The sequence below is a fragment of the Podarcis vaucheri genome, assembly GCF_965113315.1.
Source record: "Podarcis vaucheri genome assembly, chromosome: 17".
Taxonomy (NCBI): domain Eukaryota; kingdom Metazoa; phylum Chordata; class Lepidosauria; order Squamata; family Lacertidae; genus Podarcis; species Podarcis vaucheri.
The window spans coordinates 15,489,204-15,501,659 of NC_138755.1; the positions used below are offsets into that span (position 1 = coordinate 15,489,204).

A 12,456-nucleotide genomic window follows, 5' to 3' on the forward strand; every position below is an offset into this window, starting at 1 on the left:
TAAGAGTGCAATAAATACTTTATTATTATTATTATTATTATTATTATTATTATTATTATTATTATTATTATTAAAAACAAATTTTTAGCAGAAGCAACAAGCCCCAAAAGCATTTCTGCCCCATCACCCCATTACAAAGCCAAAGTTTCAGACAACAACATATGAATCTCACCATGCCACAATTCAAATTCTTATCGACTTTGCAGAATGTATGGGGCGGGGTTTCCCCTTTGCTGGTTACAATGACGCAGATGTCGGTAACAGCCAAGGAGTTTTGGGGTCGCACGGGGGGAGCCCTCCGAAAGGTGATGAAGATTCGCTGGGAAGTTGCCGAACTGTTGTTGACATTCGCGCAACGGCCATAGGGAGTAGCCTGGATCACTTCACAGCCCGGGATCAAGCGTTCCTTCCCTTCGTATAAAACTCTGCAAGAAGGAAGGAATAACGGACAGAGGAACATTTCACACACATAGTACCAAATTATTTGCCAGTGCACTTTTATAGAATTATATACCCTTCTCAACAGGACCCCTTTCAAGCACAAATACAGTGGTACCTCGGGTTACATACGCTTCAGGTTACATACACTTCAGGTTACAGACTCTGCTAACCCAGAAATAGTGCTTCAGCTTAAGAACTTTGCTTCAGGATGAGAACAGAAATTGTGCTCCGGCAGCGCAGCAGCAGCAGGAGGCCCCATTAGCTAAAGTGGTGCTTCAGGTTAAGAACAGTTTCAGGTTAAGAACGGACCTCCGGAACATATTAAGTACTTAACCTGAGGTACCACTGTAATGATTCTCAAGGAATACCAAAAGAATTCCCGTTGACTGCTGCCTCTCCATGAAGACGTTTTTGCAAAGAGCATGGTGGAAAGTAGAGAGATGGGCGATATCTGGCTTTCAACATAGTGATAGATCACTGGCTAAACATCGTAATTTTGCCTACACCTGTTTTTGTGATTCGCTGCCCCTGCGTAAGGCAGGGGAGAGCTAAGCCGGCAGAGTTAATGGGGGCTGCAGGAATCGAGAGATGGCTTCACGGTTTCCCCCACATTTTGTGTGTGTACGTGCGCTCACACGCTATGCAAAAATTACATCATGATTTGCTAAATATTGCCAAGCAAAAAAAAGATGAAACTGATATCACAATATGGATTTCACACCAGGATTTGGATGATACCATATTTTTCGCTCTATTAGATGCACTGGATGATTGGACGCACCTAGTTTTTAGGGGAGGAAAACAAGAAATAAGAAAGGAACGCAAAGTATACTGAGCTAAGAGGGAACGCTCCTCCATCTTCGCTCAGGAGGCTTTGCGGGGCTACCCCTGAAGCCAGGAGAGCAAGCAGGATTGGTGCGCACCGATCCCCCTTGCCTGCCTGCCTTCAGTGAAAGCAAGCCTACTGGCTTCCCTCCCGCAAGAGCCACGCACTCTTTAAAGAGCGCGGCTCTTGGGGGCTTTTCTGGGCGGTGGGGGAAGGGCAGCCCTTCTCCCTCCTCAGGAAAAGCCTCCAAGAGCCGCGCACACGCTCCACACTTTAAAGGGAGCGCTGACAGAACCTCCTGCCTGCATTCACTGCATAAGACGCACACACATTTCCCCTTACTTTTTAGGAGGGGAAAAGTGCGTCTTATAGAGTGAAAATATCATCCAGCCCTAGCACACATCATGACCTAACACACAACATCACCAAAGCGCAGATTCTGATTGGCCTCCTGCAGCCAATCGGAAGCAGCAGAAGCCCCATCAGACATTCGGGTTCTAAGGAAAGTTCGCAAACCAGAACTCTCACTTCTGGGTTTGCGCCGCCCGGGAGCCAAAACGTCCGAGTACCAAGGTGTCCGGGATCCAAGGTATAACTGCACTTGCATTCTTTCAAGCACCTACGGTTTTGGATAGGACAGACTGTCAGGAGTTCCAATCCTGAAGGTCTTTTTTTTTTTTAAGGCAAAACCACAATTTTCTCTCCCACACTGATGCAGCTCAATGACTAACAGGATCTTTTCTGAGCGTACGTTTCTGAGCACAATTCAAAGTATTGGTATTGACCTTTAAAGCCCTAAATGGCCTCGGCCCAGTATACCTGAAGGAGCGTCTCCACCCCCATCGTTCAGCCCGGACACTGAGGTCCAGCGCCAAGAGCCTTCTGGCGGTTCCCTCATTGCGAGAAGCAAAGCTACAGGGAACCTGGCAGAGGGCCTTCTCGGTAGTGGCACTCACCCTGTGGAACGCCCTCCCATCAGATGTCAAAGAGATAAACAACTACCTGACATTCAGAAGACATCTTAAGGCAGCCCTGTTCAGGGAAGTTTTTAATGTGTGACATCTTAGTGTATTTGTTGTCTTTGTTGGAAGCCGCCCAGAGTGGCTGGGGAAACCCAGCCAGATGGGCGGGGTACAAATAATAAATTTATTATTATTATTATATCTGTTTTCACCGCAACACTGCTCACCCAATGTCCGTAAGAGGCGGCTTGTCCCTGCTTCTCTTGTAACACAGAAAGAGCTCCGGACTTTTGAGACTCCCATAGTTCAGGTTGGCTTGAAGTGCTGTGGGGGTTGCTTCGACACAGGTGTATCCCTCAGGAACAGTTTCTCCCGCTGACTTGATGATGATAGCAAGATCTGTAATGGGAGCTTTGGGGCCAACCGACTTTGTTTCAGAGCGATTTACTTCTTGGTCCAGAAGCGTTGATGTATCTGTGAGTCCGGCCACTACGAAATAGTCCACCACTCTTGGGCCTTTATCCTCTATCATAATTGTGCTGGGGGGATTCCTGCAAAAGATGGATGGAAATCAGGTTAAGAACCATCTTTTTAAAAACAAAAACAAAACGTAATAATTATTCCAGGCACACATGATTTTGAATGAAGATGGTAGGTCTCTTCTAATTGCATAGGTAAGAGCATAACAGGAGAGTCATTTATTACATGAATCAACCCTTAAGGCATGTTCACCATCCCAAAAGAACCTAGAGCATGGGTAGGCAAACTAAGGCCCGGGGGCCGGATCCGGCCCAATCGCCTTCTAAATCCAGCCCGCAGACAGTCCAGGTATCAGCGAGTTTTTACATGAGTAGAATGTGTCCTTTTATTTAAAATGCATCTCTGGGTTATTTGTGGGGCATAGGAATTCGTTCTCCCCCCCTTCAAAATATAGTCTGGCCCCCCACAAGTTCTGAGGGAGAGTGGACTGGCCCCCTGCTGAAAAAGTTTGCTGACCCCTGCCCTAGAGGATGTGGATGGTGAGATTTCTGTGAGCAAGGGTGCCGGAATTCTGTCTCTTCTAATTTTATTCCACCCGCCCCAAAAAAGTAATAATAATCCATATTCTAAAAGCATGCATTCTCATCTCTTTTGCTCAGCAAAAATAAAGTGGGGGGAGGAGGAAGAGAAGAATCAACCTGAACTTATACATCAAGCTGAGTTACATGAATTCAGATCATTGGTCCATCTATCTCAGAATCGAAATCACAGGCAAATATTTGCTTGGGGGTTGAACAACAGAGGAAAGGGTTAAGAAACCTTTTGTGCTCTGACACCTGAGGTTTCTTAACCCTTTCCACTGTTGTCAAAAAAGGTTATTTATGTATGCCATAACTGCAGCCCGTGTATTGTTAGCCCAAAAATGGAAAATGAGCGAGGTCCGAACTAAAGAGGAATGGCAACTTGGAACTGATGGAATATGCGTAGCTTGTGGATCTAATTTATAGAATAAGAGAATAAGCAGAACATTCTTTTAAAGGAGATTGGGAAATGTTTATTGAATATATGGGGAGAAATTGTGTACACTTGAAAACGTTGGCAGCATTAAGATAAATCCAACGGTGTAAATAAGTTTTGATGGAAGTAATAATGGAATAGTGAATGGTTTAGTTTATATAAAATACGCAGGGATTTATGCTACACAAAATGAACCATGGAAAGAGAAGAAGGGAAGTCATTAATAATTTAAGGTTGTTTAAATGAATATTCTAAATTGTAAAAAGAAAAATAGTGTGTGTGTGTGTGTGTGTGTGTGTGTGTGTGTGTAGAAAGAAACCTTTTGTGCCCCTTCTAACCCTTCAAATTGCAGCAGTGCTTGTTTTAAAACCGCATTAAAAATATTCACAATAATTTATGTAATTTGTTCTTCTGGCCTGAAACCAGAAGTCTCTTAACCGATTTGTGGTTAACCGCTTTGCCCTGTCCAACCACCCCCAAAACTGCTATGCTGCATAGAGGCTACTGTCAACTTTTAAACATGAATGAATCTGGAATTATTCTATTCCTTGTAGATTTATCCATGGTGTTTCAGAAAGAAGTCATCTGAAACTCTCAGAAATAAGTCTTCCCTAAAATCTACCATTCCCTCTGCTTCTCTTCTTCGTGATCTCCACCTCTAATCTCAAAACCCCCTGTAATACCGCAAGTTATCAGATTGATGCTAGAGACTCTTCTGTAGCTCTTATGTACCTTCTGAACAATGATTTAGAAGAGCAAGCATCAAATAAAGGAACTGTTAATGCAAGCAGCCTCTGTTCTAGGAAAGCCCTGATCTATAGGTAATGTAAAGGTAAAGGACCCCTGGTAGGTTAAGTCCAGTCAAAGGTGGCTATGGGGTTACGATACGATACGATACGATATCTTTATTGTCATTGTCCCTTACGGAACAATGAAATTGAAAACTACATAAAACTACTACAAAACTACATAAAGTTGTGGCACTCATCTTGCTTACAGGCCAAGGGATCCTGTGTTTGTTCGCAGACAGCCTTCCAAGTCATGTGGCCAGCAGGACTAAACCACTTCTGGCGCAACGGAACACTGTGATGGAAACCAGAGCGCATGGAAACACTGTTTACCTTCCCGCAGCATCGGTACCTATTTATGTACTTGCGCTGGTGTGCTTTTGAACTGCTAGGTTGGCAGGAGCTGGGACAGAGCAATGGGAGCTCACTCCGTCGCACAGGTTTGAACCGCCAACCTTCCTATCGGCAACCCCAAGAGGCTCAGGGGTTTAGACCACAGTGCCACCCGTGTCCCTATTCCTGATTTATAGACTGGGTTGTCACTGGCTTATTGCTCTTTTTCAAAACACTACAACCAGGGGACACCAATGACCCAACATGTTATAAAACTGAAGATTCCCTCCCACATTCAAACATACAATTGACTGCCAAGTTTTGTGACATCAAAAGCAGCAACTCTTCTCTCAATTTATTCATCAAAAACTCCAGTAGGTTCAATTTATTCACCCAAAACTCCAATAGGTTCAAAGCGCTGGTAGAATTAACCGATCACGTATTGTGCCAACATCTAGTAAAGGTAAAGGGACCCCTGACCATTAGGTCCAGTCATGACCGACTGGGGTTGCGGCGCTCATCTCGCTTTATTGGCCAAGGGAGACGGCGTACAGCTTCCGGGTCATGTGACCAGCATGACTAAGCCGCTTCTGGCGAACCAGAGCAGCGCACAGAAACGCCGTTTACCTTCCCGCCGGAGCGGTACCTATTTATCTACTTGCACTTTGACGTGCTTTCGAACTGCTAGGTTGGCAGGAGCAGGGACCGAACAACGTGAGCTCACCCCATCGCGGGGATTCGAACCACCAGCCTTCTGATTGGCAAGCCCTAGGCTCTGTGGTTTAACCCACAGTGCCACCCACGTCCCATACATCTAGCAAGAGATAATTAAAACATTTCTCCGCCTTATTTTTAGCACCCCTTTCTTCTGAAGATGTGAAAGAGTGCCCATTCAGGTCTTTCTACTTCTGCTCAGGCGGCCTCAACAGACATACCAAGGGTTATTTGGGCGGCAGCAGGGGGCAAGTCCGTTCCTGCTTAACAGGAAAGATGTCCCTTAGCACTTAATGCTCCTGAATTCTTGATAGAAAAGACATCATTCTTCTTTCACACAAAGCCACAGCCCAGGCCCTTCTATGGGATGCTCCCCAGTTGACTCCTCTATGTGTAACTGAAACATATGCATGTGCATGTGTGTGTAAGGTATTTTATTTACACACAAACAAACCTCTCAGTGAACAGGGCACACAGATAAGGAAGATTCATGCAACTGCGGTTGCAATATTTACAGATATATCATAACTAAATGGGCAAGTACCATAGAGACACAGAGGCCTACAAATGGGAATAAACATTCATCAGATTATAACAAACAAGCCACTCCAGCTTCCAATTGTGTAGAATTGTCCTTCAATAACTGTTGTCGTTTAGTCATGTCCAACTCTTCATGACCCCATGGACCAGAGCACGCCAGGCACTCCTGTCTTCCACTGCCTCCCGCAGTTTGGTCAAACTCATGTTCGTAGCTTCGAGAACACTGTCCCACCATCTCGTCCTCTGTCATCCCCTTCTCCTTGTGCCCTCCATCTTTCCCAACATCAGGGTCTTTTCCGGGGAGTCTTCTCTTCTCATGAGGTGGCCAAAGTATTGGAGCCTCAGCTTCAGGATCTGTCCTTCCAGTGAGCCCTCAGGGCTGATTTCCTTCATAATGGATGGATTTGATCTTCTTGCAGTCCATGGGATTCTCAAAAGTCTCATCCAGCACCATAATCCAAAAGCATCAATAACTACTAACATGTTTAATATCATATATATATATATATATATATATATATATATATATATATGCACAAAAGCTTGGACAGAGCAATGGGAGCTAACCCCATCACACGGATTCGAACCACCAACCTTCCAATCAGCAAGCCCAAGAGGTTCAGTGGTTTAGACCACAGCACCACCCAAACCTAGCAGTTCAAAAGAACGCCACTGCAAGTAGATAAATAGGTACCTATACGGCAGGAAGGTAAATGGCGTTTCCATGTGGCCTGGCTTCCGTCATGGTATCCCGTTGCACCAGAAGCAGTTTAGTCCTGCTGGCCACATGACCTGGAAAGCTGTCTGTGGATAAACGCTGGCTCCCTCGGTCTGAAAGCAAGATGAGCACTGCAGCCCCACAGTTGAGTTTGACTGCACTTAACCATCCAGGGGTCCCTTAACTTTCTTTTTATATATATTCAAATTTTAACCAAAGCAGCGGTATTTCTCTGCTCCAACATTGAGCTAATAGTTTCACCCCAATCCTGCCAGTCCTTTCCAATGCCCAACTGATGAGCGAAGTTATGACAAGGTAGCAAATGCACATTCTAAGAACCGGGATGGCTCCAAACACGGCCAACATGTCCATTCACACCAAATACATATGCAGATTCCATTAACGTTATATTTCTCTGCAACAGAATAGCATGCAATACCAAGTCTGCTTTCTCATATACAAATAATTTTCAAAATGCTTGTTCCAGAGTATTTCTACACCACGTAGACATCTTCTCTTCTATCACTTCCTATTAAGACAACACTTGCTCCAACTTTTGTAACCTGGAAATAGGTTAACACTTGATTTACATTAATTTAGAAAGGTGATAGCTTCTTATTAAATTACACTTAATTACCTCTTCCTAGTGAAAGCAAAACAAACTCAACAAGCTGCTTCCAAGTGGCCCTACCAACGTGAGCGCTCTGTGTGTGTGTGTGTTTATGACAAAAAGAGAGAGAGAGAGAAAGAGAAAGAGAAAATATTTGGAAATATCCATTACTGCACATTCCTTAAATCCTATAAGAGACACATTTGTAACAATTGGCATTATGTTCTTAATTATGCCACAGAACGTGGCTTCCAAATATTTCAAGTTATCATAATTCAGTATGCAACAAAACTGCTAGCATTAAGCAACTGGTTGGACTTGTCTAGATCAGCAGACTCCAGTCAATATGGAAATTCTTCAAGAAATGATACAATCCTTCTTCTCTACACTCATGGCAGAAGGGTCCAATTATTCCCCTCCCCACTTTCCCCTCTTGCTCCATACATGAGAACAGAGTTGACATTTATTAAGGACTGGAAATTTCTTATGGGCTTTTTGCGTGAGAGAGAAAATGAACTTGCAATATCTGGATTTGAAGATTGACATAATACTGGTTTATAGAAGACAGAATGGTTGGATCTTAAGGAATGAATATCATATGTAGCTACAGGACAGAGAACACAAAGTCCTTTTATTTTATTTCTCCCTTTTCTTAATTCCCCCCCCCTTTCTTTTCCTCTTCTCTCGGTTTCTCTTTCTTTAGGTTTCTCCTTTCCTTGTCTTCCTCCTGATCTTGTTCTCTTTTAGACTAAGTAGCTGTTTTGTCTCAGTATATTACAAAAGGATACTTTGTAATGGGTATTTTGGGGGGGGGATACAGCCGTACCTCGGAAGTTGAACAGAATCCGTTCCGGAAGTTTGTTCGACTTCCAAAATGTTCAGCTTCCAAAGCGCGGCTTCTGATTGGCTGCAGGAAGCTCCTGCAGCCAATCGGAAGCCGCGGAAGCCCCGTCGGACGTTCAGCTTCTGAAAGAACGTTCAAAAACCAGAACCATCACTTCTGGTTCTCGATCGTTTGGGAGCCAAAACGTTCGACTCCCGAGGCGTTCGGGAGCTAAGGTATGACTATACCTGCGTAGCCTCACAGCAGAGCACAAGCAAATTTAGTGTGAGGAAGTTACAATAACAACGAAGATAACAGTAATAGTTATTAACATAAGTGGACTAATTCACCAAAATGTTTATTTTAGAGGACATTATCAGGAAAACACATACATAACAAACAAAATCTTCCTTCAATATAGAGGAGCCGTGGGAAAGGCCACAGTAACACAAGAAATGGTTTATTTTAAAAATTAATTCCAACTTACACCAGCAGTATCCTATTTCACTACTTGCTAAATGTTCGTAAGACCGACTTTCACAGCTAACAATGACTTTCACAGCTGTCAAATGGAACGTATCTGATTCCACGGTGTCAAGCGGAAATTGAAGGCGATATTATACCTAGGAAATGGGAAAAGTGACTACACCGAGTATTCGTTGGAACAGCTGGTAAACATCCTAACAAGAACGACAATACTCATTAGCATTTACTTTTTAATTGCAAACTTGACAGAGGTGAATTATCACTTCTTAAATTTAAGGTGTGATGATTCACCTCAATCAGGTTTTTTTGTTTTTAATTCATCTTCCCCATAGACTGTGCTTTACGCAAATTCCACTGATTCGTCAGACAGGTTTCAGCAGAAAACCTTGGCACGAAGACTTTATAAGTCAGCATTTTTAAAAAAAATAAGTTCCTTTCCGGCTTTTTCATTAAATGATCTAACCTCTATTGCAACCAAAACGTTCCAATAGCGAAGGGCAACAAAGGGGAGACACCTCAGACAGATCTACGAATTATCCTTCCCTGCAGTTCCAATATTTACAAATACAACACTTCCTGGGTGGAAAAATGGCAGTCTCACATGCATCCTTAGGAAATTAACAATGTGGCGGAAATTGAAAAAAGGGAAACCTAAAGCGTTGTTAGTGAGGTTTTATGCCCTCATACACAGCTTTGGTAAAAACCACCACAAATTATAGGGCCCTCCAGGAAAGGGATCTTGGATCTTAATTACTGAAGAAAAACGGCTAAATATGTCGTCTATAATTGACGGCTTCTGCCAATTAGTGAGATGCAGTGTTAACTGTTCGTTCCCCCCTCCCAATGGCATTTAACTAGATGTTTGTAGAAACCAGCAATGTCTTTTGCTGACGTCATATGAGATACCCCCCTCCTCCCCCCAGGCACCTCCCACACCCTACAAAATTGGCCCTGAAGCTGGGAGAACCCCCTGAGCAGTGTGTGCAGGGGGGAGGAGGGGTCATTCCATCCAGCAATCTGAAATCCTTGCCCTGACGCAACGCTTGGAAGCGCACAACGTTGACTTCCTCCCCAAATCACTTGCATCCATTAAAGCAGCTTTTTTCTCCAAGGAAGACATGGTTCACCCCCTTCCTCAGTTAATCCCTACAGCAACCCTGTGAGGGAGGCGAAGAGGCTGTGATTGACTCCAAGGTCACCCACTGGGCTGAGATCTAGCGCCAAAGGCCTTCTGGCAGTTCCCTCATTGTGAGAAGCAAAGCTACAGGGAACCAGGCAGAGGGCCTTCTCGGTGGTGGCACCCGCCTCCCATCAGATGTCAAGGAGCTTCACAATATTCCAAAATACCTGAAGGAGTGTCTCCACCCCCATCGTTCAGCCCAGACACTGAGGTCCAGCTCCGAGGGCCTTCTGGCGGTTCCCTCGCTGTGAGAAGCAAAGCTACAGGGAACCAGACAGAGGGCCTTCTCGGTAGTGGCACCCTCCCATCAGATGTCAAAGAGATAAACAACTACTTGACATTCAGAAGTCATCTGAAGGCAGCCCTGTTCAGGGAAGTTTTTAATGTGTGACATCTTAAGTGTATTTTTGGTCTTTGTGGAAGCCGCCCAGAGTGGCTGGGGAAACCCAGCCAGATGGGCAGGGTATAAATAAGTTGTTGTTGTTGTTGTTGTTGTTGTTGTTGTTGTTGTTGTTGTTGTTGTTGCTGTTGCTGTTGTTATGCACAGTGGGGATTAGAATCCTGATCTCCCAGGTGCTAGCCTGACACTCTAACCATTATACTACCCTGCCTTCCTAGAGCACTTCTGCTATGGGGCAACTATATCAAATTCCCCAGGTGCCAGGCACATTTTACTACTGGCACAGGTCCAAAGGAGACTACGTGAAGATTATGGCATTTATGTTTACTCTTTAAATTCTTTATTCCTTTATTCCTAAACTAAAATTCTTTAGTTTGTCTGTTTTATTGGATCATAGTTGTATTCGAATAGTTTATATGGGCTTTTAAATTGTTTTAAACCAGGCTTCCTCAACCTCGGCCCTCCAGATGTTTCGAGACTACAATTCCCATCATCCCTGACCACTGGTCCTGCTAGCTAGGGGTCATGGGAGTTGTAGGCCAAAAACATCTGAAGGGCCGAGGTTGAGGAAGCCTGTTTTAAACCACTTAACTATTTAAGATCATAGGGTGACAAATAAGTAAGTTCGGAATGTCACTGTGCAACTATAGCAGGCAAAAAGCAGGATAGGAATGCCAAGAGCCACAAAAACTGCTACACGTGCAGAGTGACACATTCTTTCTAAAATGTTTTTCTTTCCTAGGAAAACCCCCCTCAAAACAAGGTCTACAGAACTTACAATTATTTAGTATACATCTCTAGTACTCTTCAGTTAAAAGCAACAACTCAGGGAAGTTTACAAAAGTGAAGCACAACAATTCAAAACACCCGATCCATTACTTTACATTTCTGTAAGCCAATACACCACATTTAATACAGTGGGACGTACCTCTGAGTAGACTTAAGGAATGGTTTCTAAGTCAATCAAAACACCTGCACATCAAGGGTGCCCCCCCCACTTATTAATAGATTTATAAACTCACAGATAAAATTCAAGGAAGAATAAAAATGACTTAGACCTTTGGAATTTGGGTGCAAGACCATAGGGAGTAAAGCAAGATGGGAGAATGGAAATCAAACTTGCTTGTGTCCATAGTGAGAATTCCCAAATGTAAAAATGTGTATTTTTTTTAGTTCTTTGAACCGCACCTCCCAAATTTACTTCTCTCCCCCCCCCCATCCCCAAATGGCAGTTATGGGAACCAGTTTCATTTTTACTTGATGATAGTCTCATGTTTATGAAATGTTTATAACGTGAGTCAGGTTGGTTTCCACTGAATCATCACATCAAAATCTTCAAGCAAAGCAAAAAAGGAAAAGGGGAAAAAAATCAGTGCAAAGAAAAATGCCAGCAAGCATTCATCTCTCTACCATCATGCCACAATATATGTAGCCACAACAGCTGTATGCAGCTTCCAGGACTCAGAATCCACATCCCCGTATTGCCCAAGCAGTCCTAAAATGCAGTTTCCATTTGATATATTAGCCAGCTTTCAAATTAAAATATTTTCCGAAAGATGGTATACAATAGCTGATATAATCAGCTAAAAGGGATATGGGTGGCGCTGTGGTCTAAACCACTGAGCCTTTGGGGCTTGCCGAATGGAAGGTTGGCAGTTCGAATCTGCACGACAGGGTGAGCTCCCACTGCTTCTGCCAGCCTAGCATACCAGCTAGAGTAGATAAATAGGTACCGCTGCAGCAGGAAGGTAAACGGCGTTTCCATGCGCTCTGGTTTCCATCATGGTATCCCATTGCGCCAGAAGCAGTTTAGTTCTGCTGGCCACATGACCCGGAAAGCTGTCTGTGGACAAACGCCGGCTCCCTCAGCCTGAAAGCAAGATGAGCGCCGCAACCTCATAGTCACCTTTGACTGGACTTAACCGTCCAGGGGTCCTTTACCTTTACCTTTTTGCCTATAGTCAGCTAAAGGTAATCTCCAAAGTCAAAACCTATTTGGATCATTTCCCCCACCAAGCAATAGTACATTTTCAATTCCATCGAACCAGGCAGTACATTTAAACCATTATTTTTCTATTACACATTCTATTACCAAGCCAGGAGAAGGAAAACTAACAAGTTACCAGGCTCATTTCTGC

At 43.8% G+C, this 12,456-nt stretch overlaps 1 protein-coding gene across 1 annotated transcript in view; it reads right to left on the reverse strand.

The window, feature by feature from the left end:
* The window catches only part of DENND4C (DENN domain containing 4C), an 84,212-nt gene that overhangs the window by 58,442 nt on the left and 13,314 nt on the right, over positions 1-12,456 (reverse strand). The window contains exons 2-3 of the mRNA XM_082204516.1: positions 2,457-2,780; positions 173-425 (exon numbers count right to left, since the gene is read on the reverse strand). Coding sequence (XP_082060642.1) covers positions 173-425; positions 2,457-2,761 — 558 coding nt within the window. The 5' untranslated portion in view covers positions 2,762-2,780. The remainder of the gene's footprint in view (positions 1-172; positions 426-2,456; positions 2,781-12,456) is intronic.